The sequence below is a fragment of the Nothoprocta perdicaria genome, unplaced genomic scaffold (assembly GCF_003342845.1).
Source record: "Nothoprocta perdicaria isolate Ctin4 unplaced genomic scaffold, notPer1 scaffold_100, whole genome shotgun sequence".
Taxonomy (NCBI): domain Eukaryota; kingdom Metazoa; phylum Chordata; class Aves; order Tinamiformes; family Tinamidae; genus Nothoprocta; species Nothoprocta perdicaria.
In genome coordinates, this window is record NW_020454095.1 from 328,450 (window position 1) to 343,491 (window position 15,042).

Below are 15,042 nucleotides of genomic sequence, written 5' to 3' on the forward strand. Positions count from 1 at the left end.
GGGGACATGCACAGTGCCTGCTCGGCCTCTGCTGCGTGCAGCTCCCCGGGACTYGACGCGGTTGAAGAGGTGTTTTGGTGTCACACTGGTTTCTGCCACTCTGTACAGCTCTGACCGGTTGGGTTCCTCCTCTGTGACACATTCCCTGCTGCGCACGCCAGCAGCAGGGTGTCCCGTGCAGGGTCCCGGCAGGATCTGAGCTCTCAGACGCGACCTCGCTCCTCTACCTCTGCTGCTCGTGGTCTCTTTTCTCACTTCACGAACAAACAGGCCACGGGGGGATTGGCTTGCAAGGACATCTGAATGTCTGCGCCCTGGAGAAAGCCTCTCTCATTCCTCTTGCAGTTGCAAACACCGTAACCCCCGGCCCCGGCGTGGCCGCCTTTGCGCGTGTTCGTGTTTCCCGGGCGGGCAGCGGCGCCGGCGCGGCCACAACTCGGCCGAAACTTGCGGAGCCGCCGCCGCGCTCCGCTCCGCGGCGGAACAAAAGGCGCCGCTTTCCCGGCGCTCCGCAGGCAGCCCCAGGAGCGGGGGGCAGCGAGGGCCGCTCCCCCCTCAAGCACAAAGCAGCAGCACCAGCAGCCACCCCCTGCGCTCCGCGGAGCGCCCAGCCCCAGTGCCGGCTGCGGCCCCCTTGCCAGCCCCACGGCGGCGGCGGGGGGCGGGCCGGGCCGGGCCGGGGCGGGGTTTCCCCGCGCCGCGCCGCGCCGAGGAAGCGCCGCGCTCCGCGCACCGGGCGGCCGCGCGGGCAGGTGAGGGCGGCCGCGCCGAGCGGAGCCAGGCAGTGCGGAGCGGAGCGGAGGCGTGCGGCCCCCCGGGGGTGTTTTTACAACTTTCCGCAGGAGGACTTGCTCGCTCCCTGCATTTTTTTTTTTCTATTTTTCCCTTTTTTCCCCCGCCGCTCTTCTTTCTGTTGCTGCTGCTGTCGCCCCGGCTCCGGCGCCGCAGCCGAGGCGGCCCCAGCCCGCGCCGCCTCGTGGCGGGAGGCGGCCGCCCCCGGCCGGGGCGGGCGGCCGCTCGCTGCGGGGGCGATGCGCCCGCCCCCCGCGGCGCCTGCCCGTGCCCGCGTCGCTGCCGGTGCCGCCGCCGCCTGCCCGCCTTTGTGCCGCCGGGCGCGGCGCGACGCCCGCCCCGGCAGCGCGCGGCCCGAGCGCGGGCGCTGAGCAGGCGCCGCCGCCGCCCCGCGCCCCCGCGGCCGGCAGCCATGCGGGCCCTGCGGCCGGAGCTCGCCTCCCTGCTCCTGCTGGGTAAGTGCGGCCGCCGCGGGCGCGGGAGGGACCCTCGCGGGCTCCGCGCGTGTGTGTGTGTGTGCGTGCGCGGTGTTAAGCGGAGCGCGGGGCCCCGTTTCAGCCGCGCGCTCGCGGGATGGGGCTGCCGCCCCGCGCGCAGGGCGGGCGCCCCGGCTCGGCTCCGCGCGGGGAAGGCGCCGCCGGGGGCTCCCGAGCTGCGCGGGGAGGTCGGGGGGAAAGGCAGCCCCACACACAGCCCCCGAGCTGGGGGTCAGGCAGCGCCGCTCCCCGGCTCCCGGGTGGCCCTGCGGCGTCGCCGCCAAGCTGGCCCCGCCGGTGCTGCCCGCGGCGCAGCGGGGCTCGTCCCGGTGCGCGGGGCCGGGCAGCGCTCGGGCTCCCGCTGCCCGGCGAGCGGGGCCGAGGCAGCGCCCGCTCCGTGGCCCGCCGTTCGGGAGGCGCCGGGTGCGAGGCGGTTGAAACACGTCTCTGTGTGTCTTTGCAACAGCCCGTGTGCCTACTTTAGTGCTAATGAGTCAGTAGGAGCGTTAGTGGAAAATACAGTGCAGCACCTTCACCCTCCTTTCTGCCAGCACGTATCCGGGGAAGCCTTGGCGTTTGCTTTGATTTGCCTTTTTATTAGTCAGATTTTTCTGCCAGCGTTCGTGCTCCAGAAGGAAAAGGAGCAGAGCTGACAATCTTATTATCTTAAGAGTTGTCACACGCCTGTTCTGCCAATCTGGGAGCTGTGTCTTTGCTTGAATTGCAGCCGTGCTTCCACGTCTCTAATTTGTGTGTGTGTGTGCAGGCACATGTGGCTTTTCGTACTGCCTGCCTCTCTTTAGGGAAGACAAAGAAAGATAACCCTTTGCAGTGGCTTTGGAGAGTGTTCAAACTTCCCATAACCAGCGGTTTTCTCCTCCCAGTTCGCTGGACAGCCTCCGAAAGCCGAGTTTATCCTGGACGGCTTTGATGCRCGGTCGCAGGCAGTCTGCCCCAGTAGTGGGTAGAAGAGCTGAAGCGGCACTGCTGCCTGGCTTGCCAGGGGCACTGAGTCCCTCTGCTCCACACTCCCTTCTGGATGGGGCCTCCCCAGTGGGGAGCGTGCGCGCGGTGCGGCCGGCACTGGCCCATTCGGTGCTGCAGCAGCAGAGGGCATCGCCTCGCTGGAGGTGTCCGAGCGAGGCGCCCTCCTGCCCCGCTGCCTCCGGTCACTGTGCTTCGTGTCTGCCCACGCTGGTGCCAGCGGGAGCGGTGCTCCCGGCTCGCAGAGGAAGCGCCCTGGTTTTGACCGAGGGCTTGGCGCGACTTCCCTTCGTCCGCTGCAGCAGGCTAGRTGCGAGGGGTCTCCATCACCCTGAGAGCTGGCTGCTTTTCTGCAGGCCCCAAATCCCATGTACGCACCTTCTTTGTAAAAGCTCTGTGCCACGTACCCCTTAATTTAAATATAAAGCTTTTTTTTTGTTTTTATTTATTTATTTTTTTAATACACACTAGGCAGTGTGCTGTGTGTGCACTTGGAATTATGTTTTCTTTTGTTGTTTTTTCACCTGGTCTTCTTGAAACAGGTGATGTGTATTTGCCATGCGGCTGACTTTAATGTAACCTCATCTGATGATGCCTCCCAGGCTGCAGTTGCTCAAAAGTGCTTCAAGTTGCTGTTTTTCAAATCAAGGTGTCGTTTGGCTTTGGGGAGAAAGGTTGGAGTAAAGAGCTTTACTTCATAATAGAAGTCTGTGACTGGATGGTTAAAAAAACAAATAAACAAAAACCCTGCAGCTTTCCAAACAAGTAATGTTAATATTAATGCTGTGAGATAAGGCAAAGGTACTGTGGGTGACTATACTGAAAAAGAAGTACAACTCAGTTTTTCCCTATCCTTTTGCAAACCCATCACTAAAGGAGGGATTGTGGTTATGGAAAGAGTTGGTGGGTGATTGAGTGTGATATGTCAAGCCTTAACTAGCTAACAGAATCCAAGTAACTGCAAAAGCAGGGTGGAAAACCCCACATCTGGAATGCGCGTGTAACGTGTGTAAGATCTCTGCTGTTTTTTCCCCCTCTTGTTGCAGTGTTTGTTACAGGAATCTTTAAACAAGTGGCACTTCATCACAGCAAGTACAAAATGGGAAAATAGAGCAAGTGCTGTAAATAATCCTCATGCAGTGATGAGACCATTAATACTTGTGCCAGCCAGTGCTAATCCTGTGTGTAGGTGCAAGATTTACCTTTGTTGTTTTTTTTTTTTTTTTTTTGCAGGAATGCATAGTCTGATAGTACTCATATTTATTGTGTAATATATAGGAAGCACAATAGGCTACTGGGGAATGCTGAATTCATTCATGTTGGTGACTGGTTTATGAATAGTTCTGTTTCCGAGTCTCCCGCAGTACCCAGAATACCACCTGTGAATGCAATTTACAGCTCTTTGTGTTCAAACATTGCATATGTATACATGTACATAGACTCATTACCCTCTCCCTCTCTCTATTCATGCATAGTAATTGGTGATTTATTGGTGATTCCAATGGAGCAGCGGAGCCGCCGTAAGGTCCTGCCACAGCAGATCGGCTGTAAATGGCAAATCGGGCTGCAATAATGATCCCGAGGCAGCGCGGGGAGAGAGGAGGGCTGCCGGGTGGGAAGGGGAGCAGGTTGTGGGGGCACCCGTGCGCGGTCTGGTCGCGGCTCCCRCGCTCTGCTCGTGCTCCCGCCTGCTTTGCTGCTGCTGCTGGCCCCGGATCAGGCGAGGACTGAGAGAGAGCAGTGGCTGCAGTGTGAATGGAGGTGCGATGGAGCTGAGTGCCCTTTTCTTGGAGAGGAATGGAGCTGGGAAGAGCGGAGCGGGTGTTGGCGAGCAGGGGTTGGGGCGGTTGTTGTTTAGTGAAGCTCGTGGCCCCGGCGCGCTGGTAGTGCCTCATCTGCTCCCGAGGAGCTGATAGCAGCGCGGCCGGGATGGTGCCTCCTCCGCCTGCCTCTGCCCCACGGCGGGTCGTGCTCCCGGCCGCTGTGTCCCTGCTGCCTGCGCGTCACCTCCCTGGGCCGWGTGGGAGCTGCGCTGAGCCTGCCTGGCTGCCGCTCGGGTCTGTTCATGGTCTGTGCTGGGATGAGGCCCTGGAAGGGACCCGCACCGTGTCTCCGTTCCTGCCGGTGGCYCAGGGTCGGCTCGGGGTGCCCGTGTGTGATGGGACTGGGCGCCTCTCGGTGCCGCATCCGCCGGTGCCCGGCTGGCAGGCAGGCAGGCGCCGGGCCAGGCTGCGTGGCATCCTGGGGCTTGCGCGGGAGGCTTTGCTTCATGCGTGTTCGTGTCTTCCAGTTGACCTTCCGTCAAGTTAGGCTCTGTTATTAAAGCGGTTTTTATTGTAAATTGAATATGTACTTGGAGCATTCCTAACATCCATTATAAAAAGTGAAAGGCAGAATAAACAGCTGTGCAGACCCCGAAGAGGGCAGTGAGAAATAGAGGGTCATACAGAGTTTTGGAAGGGGAGAATTGCTTCTGCACTGGGAGGCTTATCGAATGTTTAGCAGCAGGGAATGACTTGAAAACATTAAGAAAAAATCTTCCTCTTTCTTTCTTTCTCTCTCTTAGCCTTCTTTTCTACTTCTACAAAATCAATTACAGGTTTAGCAGTTGTCCTAAAGGCTTTAGAGTCTAATGTGAAGCCAGGGGTGTATTAGTGGCTTTAACACACTTGCATGAATTGAAGAGAGCTATAACCTGAAGGAGTTCTCCTTGCTGTGTGATGGTTAGCAATCTGCAGAGCCTGCTTGGGAACTTCTTGCACCAGGAAAACTGCCTGAAAGGCAGGGGAAAGCATTTCAAATACAATTGAGTGTTCTTCATGTTGCTAGGGCTTTTCTGCTTGTGATCTGACTTGTCTGATTGTATCAAGGACATTCAGGCCCTAGAGCTAATGTCTGGAGAACAGCAATATTGTGACTTGCCTCTGGCTTTTAAGTGGCTAAATGCTCCTTAATACAAACCTGCTAAATTTGTTTTGACACCATTTCTATATGGGCCTCTCTTTTCTATCCTTATGTAGCCTTCCTAAGGAATAATTCTCTGGCTGGCTCTTCAGAGACATTTAACATCTGTTTCTTATCAGCTATGCAGAGGCTAGTAATACTGATGCCTTTCTAGACAAGAGGGGTTCAATTAAATTGCATGGCAAGAAAGTTCAGTCTAGAGCTGCCTTCTGAGGGTCTAGTACGACTGTCTGGATATATGTAATTTTCAGCTCTAACCTATCGCTTCCACTGCCTTCATCACTGAACTAAGAACATGTTTCCAAATGATGTATGTTAGTAAGCTCTTTGTCGTTAGGAGATTTAATTAGAAAATGGCAATGAGACGAGAGGAAATCTTGCCTTCCTAGCTGCTGCTAAAGTCACATTTCAATAATCAGAGAGTAATTGAACATGAGCGCGAAAACAAACCATCTCAGCCAAACGAGAAGAGGCTTTTCCAGACTCGGGAGTGTATGGTACTTGCACAAGCCCTTAAAACCAATACTGCTCCTGAAGGGAGCTACTCCGTGCTTTTTCCTGCCTGGCATAAAGAAGGGAGAGGGCAGGCAAGGCTGCTGCCAGGGGGAACTGGTTTGAGGGTGGAAAATGAACTCGGCAGAAAAAGCTCAATACGTAGAGGTGTTGGGGAGAAGCTTTGGCACGGTGGGTCCTCAGCCCGGCCCGATAGGTGAGGTCAGTCAGGCCTCTTAGATCAGCTGCTGCGTGAGCAGGGTGCTACCAGGCCAGCCTTGGGTCGCGTTTATGCTGCAGTTCCTGGCTGAAGCTGTTGTCTGTACCCTCCGGGGCGACTGCTTTCCAGTTCTTATCTGTTGCTCACGTTTCCTTGCTGCTTCCAGGTACGTTTGTTTTGTGCTGGGCGAGAGGTCTGCAGGCAAGGAAGAGGTAGCCTGTTATGTGGTTTGGAGTAGGGAAAAGATGACAGACAAGGCAATTGAAAGTGCCTGGGAGAAGGAGGAAAAGGAAGTTGAGGAGCTGAAATGGTCAGAAGGGTAGATGGAGGTTGAGTGTTACCTGATGCCGGGTCTTCCACCACTTCACTTTTGAAGTGTGAGGCTTTTGGGTTTGAAAGACACGTGGATAGCAAGGATCTGTATTTGTGTTCTSCTTTGAGAGATGTACTTACTGCCATGTTTAGCTGACTCTCCTTCTTTACCCAGTGGTTGAACTTGAAAAGTCAGAGTGCTCTCCCTGCCTCTTCTGTCCTTGCCAAGACTTTTTCTATGCGGAAGGAGCTGCAGTTTTAAGAATAAGGCGATACCTGTGCTTTTTCTGATAACAAAGCTGCCTCCAATCAGGCAGCAGAAATCGTTCAGATCCAGAAAATACACTGTGAAGAAACATCTGTCAGCCTCACGATCACTAGCCACATCTAGTGCTACCCAAATAACTATTGTTTGGTTTGTTCTTCTGAGTTTTGCCTTTTTGGTCCTTGCAGAGCAGTTTCCTGGGAAGGCTGACAAGTTGGTTTGTGCTTTTTTCACCCCTCTGTTCCTTGCTCTGTGTGTGTGAAAGCAGCAATGCACTTGCAGCTTCATTGCCCAGCAAGCACGTTCCTTTCCGGAATCTCCCCGATTCCAGCGCAATTGGTGGTGCCTCTAACTTTCCTCCTCTGCCTTTCTGCTTGTGTCATGCTGTCACCTTTATTGCATTTGGTCTTTGTTCGGAAGTCAATAACCTTGTTAAAGAGAGCGACGAGCACAGGGTAAAGTAGGTGTGTAGTTCTAAGGACTCTGAGCTAAATGGGTGTTCAGTGTTTGAGTATGCTGCTGTGTACTGGGCTGCTATGTGAAGTTGGAGGTTCCTGAGCCTTTGGGGAAAAATGGAGATGTGAAGATGAGATGCTGAGCCCCACCCTTAAAGGAAGCGCTTTTTCTACTTGTCTTTCGGGCAAAGAAAGGCTCTCATATCTTATTGCAACGTTGATATGGAGACTTGGCTGCTTGAACAAATCAAGATTCTTACTACTTAGGTAGATTTTGCTATCTCCATTCCTCATGATTGCCAGGGACTTAAGAATCTGCCCTGGTTTCTCCAGATCCCTCTGAAGGTGGAGCTGAGTAAGAGCCACAGGAGAAGGCAGATCTGTGACAGAAAACTGGTCATCCAGAAGCCTGTTGCTCCAGAAAACCATGCTGCTGGCATCTGGCACTTATTAACTAAACTTATCCAGTACCTAGGACCTACCCACAGGGCTGTGGCTGTTTGCCAGCCCAAAACTAGCATTCACAGTGTTGGGCCTTGTTGGTTTCTTGCCGGCTTGAAATGCAAGCTCCCACCAGGCCTGTGTGGCAGCCCTTCTTCTAGTCTTGTTTCCACTTACCGCTATGTAAAGTCTTTGTGGCAATTATAGTACTTACTAATATTTATTACTTTCTGAGCAATTATCTGAGTGCGTTCATTTCCGGTGTGCTTTCTGAGTGCTCAGCCTGCTCACAGCACATAGCCTCATCTCCCCAGCTCTGTGCTTTCTGTTTTCTCCCTTCCCATTTTTTCACCCTCACTGTCCTTTGCCTCCTAAATACTCTTTACTTCCCGCAGATTCCTGCTCTCTGTCTTGCTGCTTTGCCGTCTAGTGCCTCTGTGGAGGCAGCACGTGTGCTCCTCCTTGCAGGAGTTTGCTGTTTAACCCCCCTGCCTGGTGCTAGGGTACTTGCAGGGAAGGGCATGGATACGGATGGAAACAGGCTGGCCTCGTGCCATCTCTCAGCTTGCTCCTGACTGCTCGTGGCCTGCACAAAACATCTTAAGAGCCACCGCTGAAGCGTCTGACCTTTATGCCTGCAGTGTTATCCAGCATCTACAGCGGGAGTCTGAGCATGCAGATTCCAAGCTCTTTCTTCTCSTGGTCTGTGATACAATCGTAGACAAGCTGCTCTATCTCTGCTCTCTGTGCTTTAAAATAGAGAGAGCGACTTGAAAGGTACCCTGGGATTTTTGGAGAAAAGATGCAGCGCCAGGGTTAAAGTTTTGCTCGCTGTTGTTAAACAAGCGGGCCGCTTCTTCCTTGTGCATGTTGGGAGTGCAGTGCAGCAGACATCGTTACGCTCTGATTGATTTTGCTGTTAATGTTGGGAAAACAAGACATTGATTTTTTTTACTTTGAGCTCTCTGGTGTTACTTACCTGCACGCATTTTCTCCACCCGTCTCGGTGCAGGAGGCTTTTCCAGGGCGAAGGGGATCCGTAACCATTACAGGGAACGGCCCGTGTGAGTGTGGCTTGAAACCACTGTGATTCCTCCCAGCCCTCGATGTTACAGCAGCACGGTTAATCTGTGGGTCACCGACATGTAGAGAGCTGTTACGTCTAATCAGCCCCGTGCCAGGAGCTAGTTGACGGTTAAATCTAATCCAGAGTGTGTAGCTGCCAAAACCTCTCAGTTGCCAAGGCCTAGCTCCTTTCTGCTGTAAATAAGGCAGACCTGACGGAGATCTGCTGCAGGTGTGGTGGCTGCCCCTGGGGACTGGAACCCAGCCCTGGGTTGCAGCGCTCCGTTCCTGGACTGTGGGGTGCCTGTCCCTGCCCCATAGGCAGAAAGGCTTGGTGGGTGGGAAGAGAGCATTTTGGAAGAGGAAGTAGAGGCCGGAAAGCAGTGAAAGCCCAGAGGTCCACTAAGGACCTCTAAGTGGGCACTAGGGGTTGGGCTGGGGGCTGTGGTGGGTCAGCTGCCTTCCTCACCTGTCCTTTAGATTTCAGGTAGTGGATGGGAGGCATCGGAGCTGGAAGGAAAGGGCAGAGTACTTGCTCTTGTGTATCTCTGGGAGTAAATCTACCTGCTTCTTGTAGTAGAGGGATATCTCAAATAATTCTTTCCTCAAAATCTTCCYCTTGCCTAGGTGTCATGAGAGCTCTGTTCAGAGATGAACTCTCATGTGTTGTAGTTAGAGTATAGCATGGCCCTGCCTGTAGTCCTAGTCCTGGTTAATCCTTTGCTGAGGTGCTTGGCTTTGCTTCGTGCTTTCCTTGTTTCTGTGGCCTTCTCACATTTTCCAGTTGTGCCTGCAGGTCCCTTCCTTAGCCCTGGGGTAACCCCTGTCTCCTCAACAATGAGAGCTCTTCTGTGGTGTGCTTAAAAATACATCTTCAGTGGTGGAAGAAAGTGTGAGAGAGCCGAGGCAAAAAAGTTGCTTCCACTGCAGATTCTTTTAGCTTTGTGGGGCAAGCCGTGGGAAGCAAATGTCCCAGTTATCTTTTCCATGGAATAACTCTGCAAAAGTAAAGGACGGATGCAGCCTATTGCTGTGCACACCAGGCTGCCTCGGCTTGAGCCATCTCTGGGAGCTTGGTTTGGGAGCCTTGCTGTGCTCTAACCACAGGGCCTCAGTAAACATTTCCCTTCCTTCGCAATTACTGACTTGCTTCTGGCCACGGTGCTTGGGCTGACTCTCCTAATGCTGGCAAGAAGTGCTGTATCTCTGATAAATCACAGTAGTGATGCTGCCTTTACACAGCTGTCCGAGCTGAATGAGCTCGGTGCTGGCCCCCCTGTAGGGTCAACGCCTTGTTCTCATCTTGGCACTGGCATCTCTCCGTGAACCACTGTAAGAGGGGAAAGTGGCAGAACTTCTGTGGAAGGGAGGAAAACGGATTGTGAGTTTATGCTGAGTCAGGTCACAGTAAACTGGGGGGGACTGCAACGTGAGCAAGGGGTTGTTGGCCTAGGCTCAGGGAGGCGGCGCCTCACGAGCTTCGTCATGAAGGYCCTGGGGGACCAGATGTCACTGCTGTTTCTTCTGGGTACTGTCWGGGACCCACATTTTCAGATCCCAAAGCCAAGTGGTTCATACTGTGCTGGGKTTTTTTTTGCCTGGCTTGTTTTTGAGGAGCACATAGGGATGAAAAGGGTGAGTGTGAGGAAACATTTACTGTGCATCAAATAACTAATAGCTGCTCTAACAAATCCATCAGGGAGCATTACTAAAAGCATCTCCTTGTGATCYAGATGTAATAGGCATGGGCAGGAACCTTGGAAAATTACTTATTGGGAAGCTCCAGACAGGGTTTTGTTTGGTCTGTGGAGAAGGAAAGCTAGCATTGCCTCATGGGTGCATGAAGTGGTGGGAGCTGGGGSCTTTGGGGTTTGATGATACCAGGAGGTACTGTGCATTGAGGAGAGCTGGGGGAGGCAATAGGTTGGCTTTGGTTTTAGAGGAACATGCTTGGGAGACCTGGCYCAGCACCTACTACTGCTGGAACTASAGAAGTGTAGATCACCATCTAGGCAGCTGTGTGCAGACCAGTTATATCCCTAAAAGAGACCATCCAAGGAAGGAGTAGTTTTCTCTATGGAGATATCTGGGTTTTGGTGCAAGGAGAGGGGGRTGAGTGGAAGAGTGGCCTTAGACAAGGTGAGCCCCAGATGGGTGCTCTCAAATCTGGGCTCTGTCAGCGCGTGCTGGGGCGTGCTGCCCCAGTGGCCATGGGCAGGGGAGTGATGTCCAACCAGTTTACATTGATGACCCTTCCTGACATGCTGAAATCTAACCTCCGCATAGGCGGTGGCCTCTGAGAGAAGAGGGCTGCCTCTTGGCTGTAAAAATGATGAGCTATTTTTATCAGGATAAATTACTTGATGAGACTTCCTYAGCCTCTGTCCCCATCAGGTGCTGCCTGGAAAGTTGCATGAGTAGTGAGAGCTCAGCAGGTGCTGGGGAGCTCTCAGTCAAGCCGTGGAGGTTGGCAGTGGTAAAAGCATGAAAATAGGGCTGGAGACAGCAGAAAACCGCTTCTTAAATGGGTGACCCTTTTTAAGCTCACACATGTGCTTATGACTGCTGTGTTACAGGTCCTTGTAGTTCCCAAAGGAGTCAGCACCAGTTTCTAAACTGAGATGGATGCTGTTCTTCAGTGCGGGGTGAGGAGAGGCTCTTGGAGAAGTGTGCTAGTGTGAGCTAAGTGGTGGGAAGCCGAAAATAGGCTATCAAAAGAAAGACTTGAGAAATTAACACAGGTAAATGGGCTCATGTAGCTCTAAGAAAAGGATGTTGTATTTGAAAGCGTATTTTTGATAATCCACTTGCTTAGTCATCTTRCAAATAACTTTGCTATTTTTGCCTTTCCTTTGATGACATTTCACTGTTTATATAAGGTTTTAGCATCTTCATTCTTTCCTAGTATACAGGAAAAAACATAGTATACAGGCAAAACATTTGCCGGTTTTGAGTTGGCTTTGTAAAATTGCTCCGCCTCTTGCTGTGAGATGAGAATACTTGAAAACGCTGCTTTATTTTAAAGCTGTGTAGCTGGCGTTATTACCCTCTAGCCTCCCTTTCTGCCCCACCTCCCCCTTTTTGACTGTTGTTGTTTTTAAAAAGTCTCTTATGTCTGTAATAAAATTTGAATGGGGAATATTTTCCCTTGCCTTTTWCAGAATAATAAAGATTGTGCCCTCAACTCCCCAGAATGGAAATTAGTGCTGTTTGGGTTGTGCGTGGTAGTCTATTGGGGAATGAATGCCAGATCACGGGCATCTGCAAATTCTTTTTATTCCCTGTGTCTTTGCAGGGGCTGTGGCATTGCAAGCAGGTTTCCCACAAATGGTGGTTTAGATTACCTCTCTTGCAGGCAGCAATATTTGCATCTTGCTATTCCTATTTCATCTGCAAGTGGTGGTGAGAGCTCTGTACTTGAATTCTGATTTTCTGGGTAGCAGCCTGCAGTCATTAGGGCAGTGCTTAGATCCCAGAGGCTTTTTCTCTGTTTTCCTCCTGTTTCAGTAACTGTCTCTCTTGTTATCTTGTTTCTGAATATTTTCTCTTGTAAAAGGAAGCTGTTTGTTGCAGCTGTTAAACCTCAAATGTCTCGAATTTCCCTTAGGGAAGAGGAGGAAGAGTTTCTGAAAGCAGTGAGGTTTCTGCTTAAAAAGACTCGATTGCAGCCCCTACCTGTGTTTTCCCAAGCATACAGCCGGGAGGTGTATTGGCGTTGTCCTACTCAACTCAATTCTGACTAATTCAACGTGTGATTCTTCTMTCTCGGTGTGTTGCGGGGGCTTAACTTGGTAGTTGAAGTCTCTTTTTTCTTTGGGGTGTAATGGTGTCAAATGCCTCTGGTTGCTTTTGTCAGAGCAGTGTAGCCAAGAGGTGTCAGAGGAAATTACGGAAGTTTGTTCAGTCTCCYGACTAGAGGAGCATTTTAGTGAAATGTGCATTGAATAAACATTGGGCAAATCTCCTAGGATAAGCTCTGTATAGAAGCTAGTGTCTGGAAACTTCTCTTCATGGGAGGATTTAAAAGAAAAAGTTTGTAAAAGAAGAATTGTGCAGTACGTGTTTACTTCCCAGCCTTTTGGTGATTTGTTGTGTCCCTTGTTTCCTTTAAAACCAAGCAAACTTATCAGAGGATTATCCTAGTAAAATTCCGCTGTGCCTAGTGTGGCTGGCGTTCCTTCTCCCTCTTTTACRGGGCTGGTGGTGGTTAATCTGGGCTGAAGCCTGACCCAGTGCTGCACTGGTGTTCGGGGTTAAGCCTCCAGTCTCGCTCAGGTCTGTCAGTCAGTCCTGCCTTTGCGGGAGGAGACTGGTTGTGTTTAGTTGGTGCACTCTGCTAGACTGGAGTGTGATGCGTGAGCAGTGCCCAGCCGAACAGGCTGGCAGGGCAGTGAGCTGGGCTAGGAGGGAAAACAGATCACTTGTAGCTGTGGGTTTTTTTCCTCTTGGGAAGGACATGACTCCTTAATGATCATACTTGACAAGGATGAATTCCTGCAGTCCTTATTCTTTGCTTACTTTTTTTAGTACTTCCTTTAATGCTCAGATGTGTGGCGGCACTGGTGAAGCACTGCCTGACTTGTAAAATTAAGTTCACTTTGCAGCAGGAGCTCTCTCCAGCTTCCCTCCCACCTAATCTGGTGGTTTCTAGTCTTCCTGTAAGCGGGAAGAAAGCAGCATTGTAGTGCTATGGCAAAAGTGCCAAAAAAAGAAAAGAACAACCCCCGCCAAAATGGAAAAACCCTTCTGCGGTGGTGGAAATCGCGGTGGCTCCGCTTTGTCTCGCTCCGTGGTCGCCTGACCTCGGTGCCTCCATTCTCCCATGTGTCCCAGCCAGCGGTTGTGCTCTGGTGGGTGCTTCCCTCGCAGCGTGGCTGCTGCCCATGGACCTCGGGAGCGGTTTCCCTTGAGACTGCGCGCGCAGTGCGGCGCTAGTGGCATGGGGCACCGGTGCCTCCTTGCCTGCCCCACGGCCGGGGGGTGCTCATGCTGGCCATATGGCTGGCCTGGGTGCACTAGGGCAGCCGTCTGTGTTTGCTTGYGCCCTTGCGGGTCTCTCTGTGCCAACACTCTGCAGTTTGGGGCACTGGCTCTGTGCTCGCGTGCCTGGCTGGTCATCCCCGCGGTGGGTCCAGAGCCTTTCAGGAAGGGAATCCTTGAAGACATCCTGGTTAGAAAAGAAGAGTGTAGCGAGGTGGTTGTCCTTGACGCTGATGGGTGCAGGCTGCCTGCTGACACCCCAACAACACTAGCTGGAGAAGGGGTTGCCTCACCCCGCTCCGTGGCATGGGGACACTGTTCGGCCAGTGGTGTCCTCTACTGCACCGCCAGCCCCTTCCTGGAGGAGCCTGGCGGGACGGGTCCCGTCTGGAGTCAGGAATGCCGGCATGACACCTCTTATCCGTGCATCAATGCTTCTCCATCTCTATCTCCATCCGGAGTGGAGACAGCTAACRCACCCCCTGTGGCCTGTCTTGAGACCAAGGCTCAGGAAGTCTTATCAGTTTTTCACCTCCTGATGAGCTAGGGCTCTGCTTTAAATTTATGTGCCCAACGAAATCTGTCCTAGCACTAAGCCACTACAAAACAGCCGCCTGAGCTGAAAATGTTTTATAAACAGCCGTGTTTTTCGAACACARACGTGGCACTCTGCTGCGCTACAGTTTCTAGGCTGTTAAATTGCAGGGTGGGAAGGGGTGGAGGGGAGTAAGGAAAAAAGGCAAATTGCCTCCTTTTCCTTCTCTCGTATTTTGTAGCAACCGCAACTGAAGGCATCTTCCCAGGCAGCAAACCTCCCAGGCGCTGCTCGCTTTGCCGGCACAGCTGCCTGCCTGCTGATAGGAATTGGTGGTGACACGAGCAGCCGTTTCCTCGTCCTTGCTGTCCCTAGCCCAGCACTGGTGCCTGGCAGCGAGCTCRCCTGGCTTGCCATCTTGCAGCCTCCTTCTCATACAGAGCCCGGGTGGATCCCATGGTCCCGGCGGCCTCAGCAGGAGCTGGCCCTGTCCTGGCACCTACCAGACCTGTGGGAGAGCCTTGGTGGAGGCCTTGGGCTGGATGCCTCCCTGTCTTTGGGTGGCAGCAGCCTTGGGCACAGGAGCTGGATGGCTTGAGTGTGCTTTGGGACAGGCACCAAGAGCAGGCTGAGCAGCCAACTGTGCCTTGTCTTGGGGGCTTGCACAACCTTGCATCCATAAAACGGCCTTAGTGTTTCATGCCTGTCACAGGAAGGTGTGTTTGAAGCTATGCTAGAAGATATTTGAATGCAGCTTGTGCCAGCTCTGAGCACTTAAGGTGCTATAGTAAACTGGGAAGGAGGGGTAGCAGCAGCCCCTTTGGGATTTCTTTTCTCTGAAGCTCGTTTTGCTCTTTGGCCCTGGCTGCATCTCCCTTTCTTTCTTCTCCCCATCTTGATGCTGCTCTTCCCTCAGTTTGTCAATCTCTGKCGGGCCTGGAGCGTGTGTGGCATTTTGGTGTGGTTGCTGTATTGGTTTAACTTGCATCAGTCAGTCACTGTTAGGGCCTATAATCAGCGTAAAATCTCTGGGGTGTAGCTATTTACAGAGAAAAAACCCT

General features: G+C 52.7%; 1 protein-coding gene across 1 annotated transcript in view; it reads left to right on the forward strand.

Annotated features, from left to right (window-relative positions):
* The first annotated feature begins 1,195 nt into the window (after positions 1-1,195).
* The window catches only part of IGSF3 (immunoglobulin superfamily member 3), a 105,342-nt gene continuing 91,495 nt past the window's right edge, over positions 1,196-15,042 (forward strand). The window contains exon 1 of the mRNA XM_026040337.1: positions 1,196-1,247. Coding sequence (XP_025896122.1) covers positions 1,205-1,247 — 43 coding nt within the window. The 5' untranslated portion in view covers positions 1,196-1,204. The remainder of the gene's footprint in view (positions 1,248-15,042) is intronic.